Source organism: Dipodomys merriami, unplaced genomic scaffold (genome assembly GCF_024711535.1).
Source record: "Dipodomys merriami isolate MVZ:Mamm:240054 unplaced genomic scaffold, mDipMer1.0.p SCAF_4, whole genome shotgun sequence".
Classification (NCBI taxonomy): domain Eukaryota; kingdom Metazoa; phylum Chordata; class Mammalia; order Rodentia; family Heteromyidae; genus Dipodomys; species Dipodomys merriami.
In genome coordinates, this window is record NW_027205603.1 from 87,968,583 (window position 1) to 87,986,038 (window position 17,456).

Genomic DNA, 17,456 nt, shown 5'->3' on the forward strand with positions numbered 1-17,456 from the left:
TGTATGGTATACTGTGTGAATGTTGGTCTGTGGGTGCACTGTCACGGTGGGGGTGGGTGCAGTGTATGGGTTGGGGTAAGGCAGGGAAGTCTCCTGTCTGAGCCAGCCCTGTGGTGATTGTCCCATGGGTGCTTCCAGACTGTGCAGAGGATGACGCCTGCAGCTTCCTCACAGTGTCCACAACGGGGTCAGAAGTCTCATGTGATTTCTATGCTTGGACGAGTGACAACTTTGTCTGCACAACTTCTGGGCAGGTAGGCATGATGGTGACACTCCTTTTCCATCCTGTATCTGATAGGCTCTACTGTCTTCTGCAAATGATCAGGTGACAGAAGAAGATGGGTGATAGCAGTCCGTTTTTGTTGTCTCTGGTTCTTTAAAGCCCTGAGCCTTTGGAGTTTGCAGCTGCCACAGGCCAGAAACTGACAGAGAAGGCAATGATGTCAGGAGCAGCTTCCCATCCTGACAGAATTAGAAGGGTGTCTCAGTGTGCGGGGCCCATGATCTCGCCCCTCAGGCCCCGATGCCCTGGGGTCACTGTCTAGAGTCCTAAACACCACCTGCCCTTCTGAGTCCTTGGTCATTCCTTTGTAGAATCTACCATGATTATGGCTCAAAGATTAGAAGGTTAAGTATTCTCAGAATCCCATGAAATTGCCTCTTTTTTTTTTGGGGGGGGGGTCGGTCGTGGGGCTTGGGCGCTGTCCCTGCGCTCTTCAGCTCAAGATGAGCACTCTACCACTTGACCACTTGAGCCCCAGCACCACTTCCAGTTTTCTAGTGGTTTATTGGAGATAAGAATCTCACAGACTTTCCTGCCCGGGCTGGCTTTGAACTGTGATCCTCAGATCTCAGCCTCCTGAGTAGCTAGGATTACAGGCGTGAGCCACCGGTGCCAAGCATGAAATTGCCTCTTTTATAAGCCAAAGCTGGTAGAAAATTGGAAACATACGTGGCACCATCAAATTAAGGTAGAAAGGTGTCTTCAGCCCACATAAATCTCCAATTTACTCTGTGGATTCACATAGGCTCTTCCAGAAAATGTTTCTGTATTTATAAGCATGTTTTTTGTTTACATGCTAGTGTGTTATCATCTGTGTTCTTTTGCCTTAATTTCTTTTCGGGATTGATCTTTCTGTTCTGAGAAAATAATTCTGTGTTTTCTCTCAATGGCAGCCTGCCAACCCACTCTGTAGGCACATTGTCTATGCTATATGCCTTCTACTAAGGACAAGCAAATCTACTAAAGACGCTGCAACATCACTAACAGTGGTATATGGCATGGCCCTGTGCCATAACTTTTTAACCACTTTGGAAAGTAGTATGGAGATTCCTCAAAAGACTCCACATAGAGCTCCCCTATGACCCAACAATCCCATTTTTGGGCATTTGCCCAAATGATCTTGTACAAACAAGACCATATTAAAGCTACCAGCACAACCATGTTTATTGCAGAATTATTTACCATAGCTAAGATATGAAACCAACCCAGATGCCCTCAATAGATAAATGAATCAAGAAAATGTGGTATATATACACAATGGAATTCTATGCCTCCATCAGAAAAAATGACATTGCCCCATTTGTTAGGAAATGGAAAGACTTGGAAAAAAAATATATTAAGTGAAGTAAGCCAGGCCCAAAGAAACATAGGTCCCATGGTTTCCCTTATTTGCAATAACTAGTATATGTCTGAGACAAGCAGAAATGGTCAGATAAGTTGATGTTAGGTGAAATGAACCCAAGATAAGGACTCAAATGTGTTTCTCTCTTGCAATTATTTCTAACATATTTATAAGATATTTCTTTGTTGCTTTGTATGTCCCTCCTCCACGGTATACCTCCTGTTTCCACTGTATTTGATATTGGTATAATTTGTGGAGGGGAAGGGAAAAAACAAATTGTTTAACTAGGGATACAGGTGGACCCATTGCAACAATGAGATGTACAAGATGTTATATCGAAAAACGAAATTTATAACTTTGGTGCGGGGGCGGGGGGGCGGGGGGAACACAGGGGAGCGGTGGGGGGAGATGGGAAGGGGAAACAAAGGAGGAGGCAACAATGCTTGATAAGAAATGTACTCATTACCTTGCCCATGTAATTGTAACCCCTCTCTATGGTATTTTCACAATTAAAAAATGTATTCATAAACAACATGATGGAAGAAACCTGGAGAGAAGTCTTTGTCCCTGAGTTTTAGGGCTCTTGAGCCCAAGTTTATAGTTATGAGATATAGGAAGGAAGAAAGGCCCTGGGTTCAAATCTCATCTCAATACTCACGTGCTGCTATTTAGGCATATTATATGGGAGCCATAGTGGCACCTATGTCACCAGATCATTGAGAGGACTGAGCAGTTCTTTTGATTATTATGATTATCATAATTGCTCATAACTACCAACCTACTCCCAAGTCAGAGCAGAAAGGAATTCCAGCAGGGCCATTATTAAGGATTTTCTCCAGTGCCTTGGGCTCTCCATTCAGTTCTGGAGCAGTGGGTGGGACTTGGCCATTGGTCATCCCTGATTGGTCCACCTTGACCAGTGTGAGTCTCAGCTCCATAGTCTCCTTCAGCCTCACTTCCTCAACTCCTTCCCCAGCACTGTGCAGAGTAGAAACTGCTAAGGTAGGAGCCCAGGGTACTGGGTTTAATCTTCCCAGGTCCAGCCATCTGCCTATCATTTAAGAACCTCTGATCAAAGGTCAGATAAGGTGATGTTAGAGAATGAACCCTAAGATATGTATTCAAATGGTTTCTTTTCTTTCATGCGATTGTTTCTAACACATTTATAAGATTATTTCTTTGCTGCTTTGTATGTCCCTCCCCCACAGTATAACCCCTGCTTTCACTGTATTTGATGTTGGTATAATTTGTGGAGGGGAAGGGGAAAAACAAATCGTTTAAATAGGGATACAGGTGGACCCATTGCAACAATGAGATGTACAAGTCGTTATGTCAAAAACAAACTTTACAACTTTGGTGGGGGGGCGGGGAGGACTGGGTTGGGGGAGGATGGGAAGGGATGGGAAGGGGAAACAAAGGAGGAGGCTACAATGTTTGATAAGAAATGTACTCATTATCTTGCCCATGTAGTTGTAACCCCTCTGTACAGTATTTTCACAATAAAAAAAGAACCTCTGATCTACCAGGACACAACTCGAGAAGGGCAATGTTTCGACTACTCTAGGTCTCCTGCCTGAGACCCTATCAGGTCTGCAGCAGCAGCCTGTTCTCTCCTTATTCTCCAATATCTCTTCCCTTGGTCCCCAGGCCTTTACCTCTTCAGTGAGTGCAGGCTTCCTGAACAAGAGGACCTGTCTACAAATAGCCTATGTGCTAGACTCTACCTTCCAAAATTTTCCATAGCAAATGCCAAGCTTTTGAGCCATGAGGGGGAGGGCAAAATATTGGCAACAAAACACAAATGGATATGGTCAAATTTATACTGTCCCACTGATGGAAGAATTGCTAGAAAGAAACCAGAAGAGAGATCAGAGATAACTAAGAATATCCATATGTATCTCTGGGGTCTGACTGGACCATTTCCATACTTAGAGCCTTCGTCTGGATAGAAGTTCTGTGCTTACAAGCTGGCTCTAGTGTTTCCTCCCTGTGTGGTCATTTTCTGCTCTAACTAGACCTAGTCTCAAAACGCCCAAGGAATTCCAGGTCTCTCTGCTTAGTGTTTCCTCTGATTGAAATGCCTCTTCTCTTGTTTCAACTAGTTTACTCCTACTCATACATCAGAACCTTTCCCAGATTCACTTTCTCTGGGAAATGTTCCTAGGTCCTGATTGTCAGTGGAATTAATCACTTCCTCCTCTCTGATTAAACATCTTTGCCATTAACCCTGGGCAGGAATTTATTGTTCACAGGTCTGTTTGCTTCAGCAGACCAAGAGAAACTAAGGGGCAGGACTCTTAATTTGTCTTTGAGGCCTCAGTGCCTGGCCACGGGTAGAGTTTGCTAAGTGTGTATTGAGTTTAACTCTTTCATTCACCTCAGGGTGATAACTTGGTGTCTTTCCGTCTTCAGGAACAAGATTCTTTGGGGAGCTCAAAGGCTGCAAGCTTTGGAAGTCTTATGTGCCAGGTGAAAGTGAAGAATGGTGATCCAGATTCTCTGGCTGTGTATTTGAAGAAGGGTAGGTTGGCAAAACTGGAGTGCTTGTGGCCTCTATGACTTCCCTTGGCCCTGTTTGGAGCTGGTTTCTGGTAGGATGCCTTTAGCATCCCTCTCATTGACCCAATGCTCTGGAGCTGGTTCCATTTCAGCTGCTTCTTCAGACAGATAGTAGTCTCCAACTGCTATGAAATGATTTCCACACTACATTTATTTGGACCATCAGATTGCATTCCCATCACATCCTTCAGGGACTTTGTTCTACAAATGAGGAGCCAAGTTGCAGGCACATGAAGTTAATGTAGTGTGCAGTGTGTAGCCCTCATTCAAGGCCAGGATACCTCCTGTAATAAGAACATCTAGCAGGGGGCTGGGCTCAGCTTGCTGCAGATGTCCCTGCCTTCCTGCAGCTTCTTACCTTCCTGGATATTGCTGAACCTCTAAGGGCTGCCTCCCTCTCTGTGCTCAGGGGACCACCCATAGCTGCAGCACATGCTTGTAGCTTGAGGAGCTATGAGTTGCAGACTCTGAGCTGGGGACTACAGAGAGCTGAGATACTGAATTTCTAACAAGCTCTGAGGTCTGGTGCATACTTCTCATAGCAAGAATGATAAGACTTTAGATCTACAACAGATTGACTGTTTGGCCCTTCAGTTCTACCTTCCCTTGTTGAAAGGCAGAGGGGAACAGAATCTCCCTTATTATCACATGATCATTCTGTTACCAGTTTGAGGACCTGGGCTTGAGCCTGTTCTGCTGCACAGAGGATGACAAAAAACAGTTGTGTCCACTGGTTACCTGTGGGCCTACCTGTAGCCTACCTTCTGCTACCTGACCAGCTGGCCTCCTGCCCCCCACTGCAGGGCAGTGAGGGGACTGTAATGTGGGACTCAGTTCTAGACTGTGGTTCATTGTTCCTCATTCCCTGTTCTTTTTATAAAATTGTTATTGTAAGTGTGGTGTACAGAGGGTTTATAGTTACATAGGTCAGGTAATGAGTACATTTCTTTTTGAACAGTGTTTCCCATCCCTCACTTTCTCCCAGTTTTTTCCCTCTCAAACCCTCCCTCACAAGTTGTATAGTTTGTTTTCCACATAGTATTTATAGAGTATCACTACTGCATTTGTTCATCCTTTGTCCATCATTTCTGTGCTCCCCCACCCAAACAGAATCTCCCCCAAACAAACTTACAAACAAAACAAAAGGTACAGAAACAAAACAGCAACAAAGGGGAAAAAACCCTCTTGTTTCCATGTCTTAGAATTCTTTTAGATAAATATCATGTTATATGATCCTGTGCACATAGCTATTGAGCCTTTGTGATCCTCTCCTAAGAATATCCTCCTTTGGTCTCACTGTGTGAATGTCTAGAGTCCTGTACAGTTTATCATGTCCAAGTGTAATTTTTTTGTCTTTTACCATCCAGTGAGTTTACTTGTAGATTAATAGGCAGATTCTAATTGTGACAAGTGAGGGACATTCCCTGCTCTTCAGGCCTTCCCCTCTCTGTGGTTCTGAGAGTCAGGATGTGAGGCCTTGGATGCTTGCTATGTTTCTAGTAGCTGTGTGATCTAAGGCACATTCCTGGACATTCTGGGTTTTTATGTTCTCAGAGTTAACCCAGATAAGGGGGACTGGGTGAAGGTGGCCCATGTGAGGGTCTCAAACATACAGTTAGAACTCAGCAAAGGCCTGGAAAGTGTGAGTATTTTTATGATGACTCTTTCTTGTTAAGAAATGTCCTAGTGGACAAAAGACAGCTAGTAGCAGCTAGAGGTAGGTGGGTAAGAAGGGGGATGGGGTATATTTCTTTTAGGTTTACAGCTAAGAACTTTGGGTTTCTGTCCTAGTATGTATTCTAATTTCAAAGTAGGGATTGTTTTCTAAAAATGAACACCTAAGTGAACAAAGAACCCCTACTAAAATGTTCTTTAAAACCGTAATTTGGGACTTTTAATTACATGATTTTTTTAAGCAATTGTATTTCTTAAGTGTTTGTTGTTTTGCTCTCTTCCTTCTTGTCTTCTGAAAGTTTATACTTGGAGAAAGATGACAGGGGGCATTAAGAGCCTATCTGTTGCCAAACTAAACCAAGAGCAGAACTTGGTTTGCTTTCTTTGCTCTGTTTTGTTTGCTGGTTTGTTTAAAGCAGATTCTCAGAAGCAGCACACTGGCTCTACTGTCCTGAAGACATAGGGCGGCTGGTTCAGGCAATCTGCCTCCAGGCTCCTGTCTCCTCAGTTCATCTCCATCTCGGATCAGGAACAATTTCATACTTTTCCTTGTAAATGGGACCATATGTCACCAGAGAGGAGGGAGGAACAGTGTCTTCATGGCCCTTGGCACCTGCAGGCTGCTAATCAAGTCCAGTCATTTTTCTCACCCTAAGTAATCCAGAAGGATGGGACCAAAGGACAGGACAGAGACTCCTGGCTTGATCTGTCATCCAGCACCATCCACATTCTGTTCCTACTTGTTGTATGTGAGCCTGGAACTTGAAGAAGAGCGTGTGAATCTCCGTGTCTGAGAGCAGGCTTCTCCAACATTGTGTAGCCCAACACTCATGCACAGATAAGGGGTAGAAAGAAGACCATTTTGCCACCCATTGTACTTAGGAAGACCCACTCTGAATTCAGAAAGATCTCCCTGGTCTGTCACATTGTCTAGGATCTGACTGCCTGATGAAGCACAGCCTTCACTGGGCACCCACCAGGGGAAAGAGCTTTGGTGGCCCCGTTGATGGAACATGAGCAGCCAGAATTACTGAGCGATCGAGGAATGAGTTCAGCAATGCAGTCATTTCCAAGAGCAATAAGTGCCTAGAATAGAGTGAAGTGGAATGATGGGATGAGGATGGCCGTGAGCTGGTCTGGCTTGGTCAGGAAAGAGCCTCAGAGGAGGGAGCACTGGGACTGAGACTTGAAGGATGGGGAGGAGTCTGACATGTAAAGATCTGTTTGGTGGCATATGCCCTGAATGGGGGATACTGAAGTGGGGCTAAGGTATGGTAGGTACTAGGTCAGTAGAACTCTGTGATGAAGATTACCTATGAGCCCTTTGAACCTATGCTTCCCAAGTGATGGTCATCAGTCAAATAATGACAGCAGACTTCCCTTTAAGATCAGTGACCCCTGTTCAACTCTACATAGTCTTGAGGTCTTTTTAATCTTCCTTCTGCCTCTCCCCAGGCCAAGACTCACTGACAACAGACCAGAAGCACTTTGAACCAACTGGTTTCCAGAAGACACTCTCCGGGTTGTACAGCCCCATGGTGTTCTCTAGAGCCAACCTGACTGATGTGCACCTCTTCTGTCTGCTTGCCTGTGACCATGACCCCTGCTGTGATGGCTTTGTCCTCACGCAGGTCAGAGCAGGTAAGTCTGTGGGTAAGGCCAGGTCTAAGGAGGGACAAGATACATGTGGACAGCAGAAGCCAGGACCTACAATGGGGAGTCTGGTTAGGAGTGGAGAATTTGCAGGTGTAAGGCCACCATGCTAAAAGACATGATAATATTCACACAAGAGAAGAACATGCACATGAAGTCGGGGGTCAGCCTCCCTCTGCCCATCACACACTAATGCCAACCACTTCTTATTGTCACATTGGCTTATTTATTGTTGCTGTTTTAAAGTCAAGACAAAAAAAAATCTAGACCCCCTAAGAAGTGAAATCATTTGCTTTTCCGGGCTGGATTTGACCTGAGGCCCATCAGCAGCAGCATCTTATTGCCAGCAACAGTATTACAGCCTGATGGCCACAACTGGTCATAAACTGTCAGCTCATTGCCATTGCTCATGACAATCCTTTATCTCTGGTGTGCCTACTGGATACCAGGTCCTTGTCATTGTCAATGGCAGTGGTGTTTATAGAGACAAATTAATGTACTTGGTAATGTGGCCTAGTGGTTGGGAAGATGGATTCTTGTTACTGCCCTGTTCTTCAATCCTGGGCAAGTTGCTTAAATGAAGTTGCATTTCTATTCTCTATAAAATAGGGAGGAGGATTCTTCCTATTTGACTACTTATAAAGGTGATGGGCATAGATGCTGGTGTGGATGGACTATAATGTGCTACTAACCCAGTAACCCATTCACATGACAGCCAGATCCATCTCACTTCTGCAACAGAAGGGTGGGACCAACTATGAAACTGGTGGCATTAGCTTCTAGAATTAAAGATTTAAAAGAAGTCAAAGTAGCCTTTGAATGGCCTTCACCTTGTTCAACATTAAACTTTAAGGAATTGTTATACATTTGCAACCCAATGAGTACACATTGGATGTTAGAAATAAAGAAAATGGGCTTTGTGTCTAGGGGAAGATAGGGTGTACAATGACCTTTATGATTGATTGAAGGGCACCTTCATTTATTCCCTTAGGCCTGTGTGCTGTCATTCTGCACATACTAAGCCTAACTTGGCCAGGCTCAGTAACCAAGGTTGTATCTGATTCCCAGTACAATTAGAGAATAGGAGGTTTAGGGGATGAAGGAAGGTAATAACCAAGGAGATTTGGTGACCATCTGGAAAAGGAGAGTCTGGGCCTGGTTTTGTGGGATGGACAGCACTGAGATGATGAGAAAGGCTCAGGAGTGAGATCCAGAGCCAGCTCCTTGGGAGCTGAGTGAGAGGCAAGGAGACAATCTGTCTAAAGAAAATTAACTTAAGATATTGAGCTTCTCAGTTAGAAAGTATTTATTAAGCACCTACATGTCAGTCCCCAGGGCTACGGCCAGCTCCAGGACTCTGCATCCCAGCTGCCTCCATGAAGCTGGAACCCCTTATTTCCACCTTCTCGGGATCCTACTCTTCTCTCCTCACCACCTACTTCCTTTCTCCCTATCTGATCTCCATAGCCCAGTGCCCTCTCTGGCTCCCTGCACTGAGCACATGCTCTATTCTTACCCTCTCTCTTCTTAAAAACCCAGTGAGTTAGCAGAGCAGAGCTTTGCCCTCCAGCTTTCCTCTAGCTTCTATTCCAAGCTCTCCTTCTAGCCAGACTAAATGCATTAAGCTTTGTGACACCCTTGAGCTTTGTTCCCTTCTGCTAACTTCTTGCTGCTTCTTACCATCTTTGGGATCCAGGTTTGCTACACTCCATCCCTGCTGTGTCTGGTTAACATGCACTCTCTTGTTCTTGGTAATTGTGTCAGTTCTTAACTACTATCTCACTACCCACTCTTTTTGGCAATGTCTTAATTGGCTATCCTACAAATGACCTCCTTCAGCTCTAAGCTCCACTCATGCTTTGCTCCCTGTATGCCAGTACATCCCTCTGTGACCAAGTGCACAGGCCCCTCTCCCTGGTGGATCAGGGCTCCACTAGCTGGACAGAAGCCATCTATCCTAAGACAGTCACAGCCCAGAGAAATGAGGTAGACTGACAGATCCTGAGAAAGGTAGGAGCTTCCCCAGTGCTTAACCCCAGTAGTCTGCACAGTTCACTGGACTCACCTTTCCTGAAGCATAGTTCCAAGAGCTGGTGCCTCTCCCAGTGCCAATACCTTTTCTCAGGTCCTGAGGGAGAAAGGGATAATGGTTAGTTACTATCTCCTGAAAAAATGAAATACTACTTTGCAAACATATAAGTTTAACCCTATTTAGAGAGATACATGGAGACAATGTTAGACAATGTGCAGATTTTTTTTGTCTGCTGTGGAGCTTGATCTTAGAGCCTGGCTGCTGTCCCTGAGTTCTTTTGTACAAGGCTAGTGCTTTACCACTTCAAGCCACAGTGCCACTCCGGTTTTCTGGTGGTTAACTGTAGATAAGAGTGTCTCAGAGTTTCTTACCTGGTCTGGTTTTGAACCATGATCCTCAGATCTCAGCCTCCTGAGTAGCTAGGATTACAGATGTAAGCTACCAGCACCAGGCAACGTATAGTTTTGTTTTTTAACTTGATGAAGACAAGAGGGAAGATACTTGCACATGGAGATGGTGGCACATAGGAGGCCTCTGGGAAGAGGGAGAATATGAAGGAAAAGGCATTTGGAGCTATCTGTGGTACAGGGGCAGGGAGCCCAAAGCGCAGGCCTTGGCTTGAGAAAGGCAGGGGGAAAGGCTGGGCCATTTCATTGAAAACTTTGAGGACTGTGTTAATGGCTGATTCTCTTTTGAGAGCCACTGGGAGCCACTGAAGGGTTTAAACCAAAGGTTTCAGAACACCTCTGGGTTTGGAAACCAGCCTGAGGCAGGAGCACAGAGAAGGTATTTCCAAGTAGCATGGAGCATCCGTGAGGCGCTTGCCCAGGAGCTGGGTAGGAGGCCTGGGCATCAGTGAGGCACTTGCCCAGGGGCTGGGAAGGAGGGCTGGGCATCAGTGATGAGCTTTCCCAGGGGCTGGGAAGGAGGCCTGGGCATCAGTGAGAAACTTTCCCAGGGGCTGGGTAGGATGGCTGGGCATCATTGAGGAGCTTTCCCAGGGGCTGGGTAGGATGGCTGGGCATCAGTGATGAGCCTTGCCCAGGAGCTGGGTAGGATGGCTGGGCATCAGTGAGGCGCTTGCCCAGGAGCTGGGTAGGAGGGCTTGGCATCTTTAAGGAGCTTTCCCAAGGGCTGGGTAGGAGGGCTGGCATCTGTGAGGAGCATCCTCCGGAGATGGGTAGGAGGGCTGGTAGCTTAGGTGACAGGATGGAGGAAGGAAGATGAATTCAACAGGGCTCTGAATGTGGGCTGAAAGAAGAAGCAGGTGTGTACAGCTTGCTCACCTGGCTGCAGAGTCCGTTTCTGTGGTCAGACTTGGTGACAAGGAAGAGGTTTTAGGAAGGCCAGAGGTCCTGTAGGGGCCCATTAAGACCTTTAGGATGCCATCAGAATGGGAGACCAGCTTTTGGATGTGGAGTTCCAGGGCTCAGAAAGGCCATGTGCAGGGGGCTGTCGAGGTGAAGCTCAGCAGCATAAGGTGTCTCAGAGGCGTGGGAATGACCAAGTTTCTTAGGAAGAAAAAAAGGTAAAGATAGAAGACAGATGGGGCTGATCCCAAAGAACACCCTAAGAAATGGTCATGAGTTTGTCCACTGACATGAAGGATGCCGCCAGGCGGGAAGTGGAGACCAGGAAGGGTTGCCTGCTGGAACCACAGTAGATGAAAGAGATGGGCTTGTAGGGAGCTGTGGGCATCTCCTATGCTGCTGAGAACTCCAGAGATGACTCTTGGAAAATGCTGAGGTTACCTCACAGTGGTATATTCATGGATAAAATAAGTGTCTTGTTGGAGAGGTGGGGCAGGAACCCAGACTAGAGTAAGTCTCCTCCTAAGGTCATTTACAGTTTCAGTGTCCTGTGGTTGTTATGTGGATTCATGATAGTGCTTACACAAGAGGAAGTGTTTTATAAACACACATGCATGTGCACATACACACACGTCTTTCTGTGTATTTAGGAACTCTGCAATTCAAATCCAGGATGTCTCCTTGAACTAAATATATTTTCTGTGAATGCTGCAATTTCCCCAGATGCTCAATTACTCCCTAGACCCTATCATCTTTCATGCTGGAAAGCCTGACTTCATTTTCCTTAGGATCATATATGGAAGAACTGCCCACAAAATCCTTTTTCCATGACATTTCTAGCTGGAAGCTTGCTTGCTCTTCCCCTCAAGTCTAACCTGCGGTTTGTGAGCTGTGCTGAGCTGAACCATGCTCTCTTACTGCAGGAAGTTAACCCCCTCCCAAGCACACAGGAGGAGTCTGGTTGATATTCATTCAGATTTACCCAGTGGGAGGATGAGAAGTTTTCATTTGCAGAATTTTGGCTGAATCTGCTGGCCACTGGGGAATAGAATCCCACCACATCCTTCTACAACAGCCTGGAAAGTCATTTAACTTTCTGGTAGATTCCCCCTCCCCCTTTCCCCCTCCCAAGTCTCCCATTTCTAAAACATTCCAGCCTACTCCCACCTCTTCCAACCTCCAGCCCCAAATGACTGTTTCCACATGCAGTTGTGAGTGCACATCCATGAGGATCTGAGCTGTGTTTTAGTTGAGGGTACTTGGAGGTGGGGTCCGGGGGGTTGTATGGCCTGGGGGTCATACCAGTATAATTGAAGCTGGCAGGGTAAGATCAGCTCCCAGCTCACATGTATGTAGACTTCTAGTTAATATTACAATAGCAGAAGAGGAAGCTGCCTGTTTCTGATTTGGTGGCAGGAGGAAAAATATACTTTATGTTGGTTTCATTCCCTTATTCTATTTGCGATAGAGGAGCAGGGAAAAAGAGGGGGAAGAGGGGAAGAGGATAAAGAAGAGGAAGAGGAATGTGAGGTGGAGAAGGAAGAGAAGGGGAAGAAGAAGAGGAGGAAGAAGAGGAGTAGAAAGTATAGTAGGAAGGGAATGAGGAAGGGGGAAAGATTAGGAGGAAAGGAGAAGGAAGAGGAGATAGGGGAAAGGGGGAGACAGGGGAGATAGGAAGACAGGGAAAGAAAGATCAGGGCTAGAATGAAGGGACTTAACTCAGTCTTCCTCTGAGCTCCTACTAGCTACTGCTCCACCCTGTACTGACTTTGGGCTCCATGGCTGGCTCTGTCTGTACCTTGCAGGGCTACCACTGCTTGCTGGCCATTCTGCTATTGCTAACAGCTAGGATAACTATTCATCTTTTTGTTGCCTCGGTTTCCTCCTCAGTCACATGAGGTGATCCAAGGAGGTCAGTGATTCTTGAACCTATCTGTGCCCCTGTCTTGAGACTGAACAGACTCTACAGATATTGAGTTCCAAATGCCACCCAGGCTCCCGTGTGACACTGTCAAGTTACAGTCACTCTCTCTATTTCCATATCAACTAAGTACCCTGGTTTGGGAACCACACACAAGATGATCTCTCAGGTTATATTGAGAATATGAAAGTTTAAAGGCTTGGGGCTCCAATGTGCTGTCTACTCCAGAAGCATTGTTACCTGTCCCTGTACTTGACTACCATGGCACACGTTTGTCTCTGAGTGGCCATGCTGGCCTCTTTCACACTTACCTCTCCTCTCCTGTGGCTTTGCAGGGCCCATTGTCTGTGGACTGCTGAGCTCCCCTGATGTCCTGCTTTGCCACGTCAGTGACTGGAGGGATGCTTCTGGTGCTGAGGCCAGTGCTGCGTGTACCAGGGTGACGTACAACCAGGAGAGCCTCCAGGTGACATTGCGTGTGGGAGGCCAGGAGCTCATGAAGGGTAAGTCTTTATTTTTTGTCCATATCTGTTCAATGTTATTTTTCCCACTGGCTAGGACCTCTGCTAACCTCTCAGGAGACTCCACTGCCTCCCGAGGAATTCATGCTCTGGAAGGAAAATGGTACCCACAGTGCTGCCCAGGATGCAGCTCCAGCAGCTCTGCCTTCCACAAAAGCATCCAGGCTGCAGGTCAGCCATGGAAAGGAACAGGGTGTCTGCTGGGTGCATCTGCATAGCTCACAGTCTCACTGGGGAATCTCAAGTCGCTGACAGCTACATGATCCAGGCTGAACGTGGCCAGGAAGTCTGGCCTGCCTCCTGAAGGTTTCACTCACCTTGGGCTGAGAATATTTTCTGGCAGGCAGTAGAAGTGGAACAGAACAAGGCTCTCGTAAAGCTGAGGCTGGGACCTGACACATCACCATGTCTACCTCGTTCTCATACCTTAGGAGAATGATGTGGCCAAACCAGAAGCCAAAGGGTTGGGAATAAACTCTCGTCTTCTCTATAGAGGGAGGAACTGTAAGCTCACATGTGAAATATCTGAATACTAGCAAGGATGAAGGATGAGACCTAAATGTGTGGAATGTGCCCCAAACCTGCACCCCCTGGCATTTCTCCCAGGGAATGAGGACACTCCAGGTGATTCTGCTGCGATGCACATTCTAATTGCAAGGCGTAGCAGCTGCAGCCATCTTTTATGAGGCCAGTAAACAGAAAAAAAACATGGAGCTTTCTCCTTCCTCTGCTTTATTTCCAAAGCATTTATAACTTATTTTACAGACCTATAAATCTTAGGCTAGATCCTCCCCCCACTCACCCCTTAATTCATAGAGTAGAAACTGAGTGTCTGAACTTCTACAGCCCTAACTACCCCTTCTAGCAGACCCTGTCAGGAGAAGTGGCATCCCTCTCTGTCCTGAGCTGATTACTAACCAGGCTAGTGCTGCTCATGGGATCATCCAGCAAGACGAACATCACAAGAAACTGGCTGGACACACAGGACTCACGCAGGACACAAAGGACACCCCAGCATCAGTAATCTGTATTCTAACAAGCAGTTCCAGTGATGCTTACCTCTGTAACATAATGCCCAGAAGTTTCCTTCCAGCCCAGGGTTGGATCATTGTGAGAATGGGGTCCAGGGCTGGCTCCCATCTTCCAGTTCCAGGAGAGCTGAAGGGGACTTACTCCTCTCTTTTCTTCTCTGCTCTGTTTGATCCCTGGAATCTGAATTCAGCACTCAGGGCCAAGCTTCTTTTCTACCTTTGAAGTCAGTCAGGTGGGTGGCAGTCAGATGGGTGCCTCTGAGGGAGCAGATTGGAGGATTTGACCTCTGGGGCTCCTGAGCCATTTGTCACTATAGAAGGTGCCAGGGACTGGCAGAGGAAGATGCTGAGACCCATTCTGCAGAGTCCTGCAGTTTTCAGGGTCTCATGGCAGGAGAGTCTGTCCCCTTCTCCAGGAGGCTTCCTGAGGACCCACAAGGTCATGGCTTCCTCTGCTGCAGAGCTTCTTCCCAGAGGCCCCCTACACTGAGGCCATGTCCTTGGCTGTACATTTACCCATTTGGTATAAGTGTCCTATGGTGTCGAGTCCCACCTTTGAACACCAGTTATGTGATGTTGTACAAGTCAGGGTGTCTCTTCAGATTTGATTCTTCCTTCAACAACTGGAGTGATGGTCGTAATGACTTCGTAGCACTGTGAGATGAACGCAGAGGATGACAATGACAGGGCTCACAGACATGTCTCATGGGGCTTTTCTGCTGGCTCACCGTGAGTCAGGCACTATGCCTGTATGCATGCCAGAGAATGCTGCCACTGTCCCATTTTATGGCTGAAGAAACTGAGCTGCATGGGAGTTAGGAGACTCCTTGGGCTTCCTGAGCTCACACGTGGGAAGGGTGGGGTCTGAAACTTCTCCTGTTGGCTACGAAGATGGCAGCTTGGCCACTCCTTCCTTGGCACTTACCAATTCTTAGCACAAGGGATGAACTTTGCACAGAACTTGACACACAGCACTGAGATTAGTTTTAATATGTGTTATTCTTTGCTAAATTGTAGGAACTGGACAATGCCTTATTATCTTGTGCAGCCACACCACAGGGCATAAAACCTGGCATAGAAAACATACATGATACGTGGAGGAATCTGAAGCTTGGAAAAAATGTTGAAGAATCTGGTGGCATTCCCCCAAGCCTAAGTAGTTCCTTTTGGAGTAAATACAATCCAATAGCTTATTTACATGATGTCTACTAAGCATATGGCATTCATTACTCTGTGAGGTAGCCCAGGGTAAAAGCAGGCATTTCAGGAAAGACATATGACAGAGTTGTGGGCAATGAATCACAGTGACTTGCTTAAGCTAGAGCATGTGCTGTGTGTGTGCTTGAGGAATGAGAAATGTGCCCTTGCCCGGCTGTCCAAGAAAGAGGGATGACTAACTGACATGTGAATGCTCTGGAGGTTGTAGGGCTATGTGTAGACATGCTTGTATTCTGGGCTGAGAGCAGGGTTAGGAAGAATGTCTTGTGATTTCACAACTGCATGCTGCTTTATACAAGTCAGAAAGCTATCTCTGTTTTTCTTGGTTGGAGTGATCCTGTTTTTCATAATAAGAAGTCAATATTTAAGTACAGATCAATGCAGGAGAAAAAAAAAGGAAGAGTGGCTTAAGTTTTTGCCAAAGTAAGAATGGCTGATAGATACCCTTTCTTAAGAGCTAGTATTGACTTTGTTTTCTTGAAGAAATCCATAGCTCCTCGAGGGCTCTCCTATATCGGGTAACAGGTTCACAACCTCTTGCCACACAGTCCCTCCATTTGGTGCTTTGAACTGATCCACCTGGCATCTAACCAGCTCTTACTTTGTACCACAAGGGTTAGAATAAAGCTCTATGAGGGTTTGGGGGGACTTCATGTGGGAAGCAGTTCTCAGGCTAAGGAGGCTTCGGGGGGAAAGGGGAAAGTGGGTGATTTGGTAATGGTGGGTGCTCTATGAGAGCCAGGTATACACAGTCACACTCTTCCTTTTTAGATCTGACTGACCTAGAAGAAATTCAAGATGCTGCTGCCAGTTTCCAACAAATTTATCTCTGGAAAGGTGAGCCCATGGAAAGAAGGCGGAGTTGGGGGGATGCTAGCTCAGCGAATGGACTCAGCTGTCATTCACGGGGCATTCAGCCATCGCAGAGGCAGTGCACAGACCTGATTTCTAAGGAGGTTCTCTCAGAACTGCATTCCCCATCAGCTCCATTACACAGTCTAACAGGAGGACTTTAACAAGAAAGGGGAAATCAAATGACGTTAATTGCTACTAAACTGTCATTTAAATCATGAAGAAATTAGCCTTAAAGTACTAACTCAGGAATAATTCTGGACTGATACTAAGATTTGAAAGGTACTAGGTTGCTAGTACATTTATACTTATTAAAAACTTGCTACTAGTCAAACTACTGAATTAAATATAAGAGAAAACAAATTAATCTAAAACTTATACCCACAGACATTGTGATGGATATTAGCAAAGCAGTGAATTTTCAATAATGCCTACACTGTAATAAATACAAATTAAAATGAATAGCAGTTAGCCAAATTATGCCTGAGATATTATACATATTTGAATGGATCATGTAAGTTGTTTTCAACATAAAAGCATTTCACTTTGTTAGTTATTTTTATGTAATATGATTTTTTAAATGGGCTTTTGAAAATATTAATAAATTTATAAAGCAGAAAAAAGAAAGGATGGAAGCCTGGGAGATGGAATTCATGTGTTGCAGAGTGGGAGCTGGAAGGCAGCCACCATCTACAGAAGATATTTGTTAGGGTGACCTGAGGCTCAGGCCCAGTGGACAAGACCCTCATTGAGGAATGCTATAGAATTTTGCTAATATTTTTCAAATTCCACCATTTTGCCCACTATTTGGGGGTCTTAGGATAACTTTCTTCATTTCTCTGAGTCTCTGATTCCTCCAAAGTAGCATGCAAGCCTCATTCCTCATGTCACAGGTCATAACCAATGTTTATAAGCATTTCATTTACTGCAGAGGGTTATTTGTTAATAATCATAGCATTATAGACGAACATAGATAGCGCTATCACAGAGTAGTTGGTTGATGTTTGGAACCAGATCATGGGGTACAAGCGGGGCCCCTGCTGGTCCCACATCTTGTTCT

General features: G+C 45.8%; 1 protein-coding gene across 1 annotated transcript in view; it reads left to right on the top strand.

The window, feature by feature from the left end:
* The window catches only part of Tg (thyroglobulin), a 188,328-nt gene that overhangs the window by 48,988 nt on the left and 121,884 nt on the right, over positions 1 to 17,456 (top strand). The window contains exons 24-28 of the mRNA XM_069991843.1: positions 139 to 254; positions 4,038 to 4,146; positions 7,314 to 7,499; positions 13,110 to 13,277; positions 16,316 to 16,381. Coding sequence (XP_069847944.1) covers positions 139 to 254; positions 4,038 to 4,146; positions 7,314 to 7,499; positions 13,110 to 13,277; positions 16,316 to 16,381 — 645 coding nt within the window. The remainder of the gene's footprint in view (positions 1 to 138; positions 255 to 4,037; positions 4,147 to 7,313; positions 7,500 to 13,109; positions 13,278 to 16,315; positions 16,382 to 17,456) is intronic.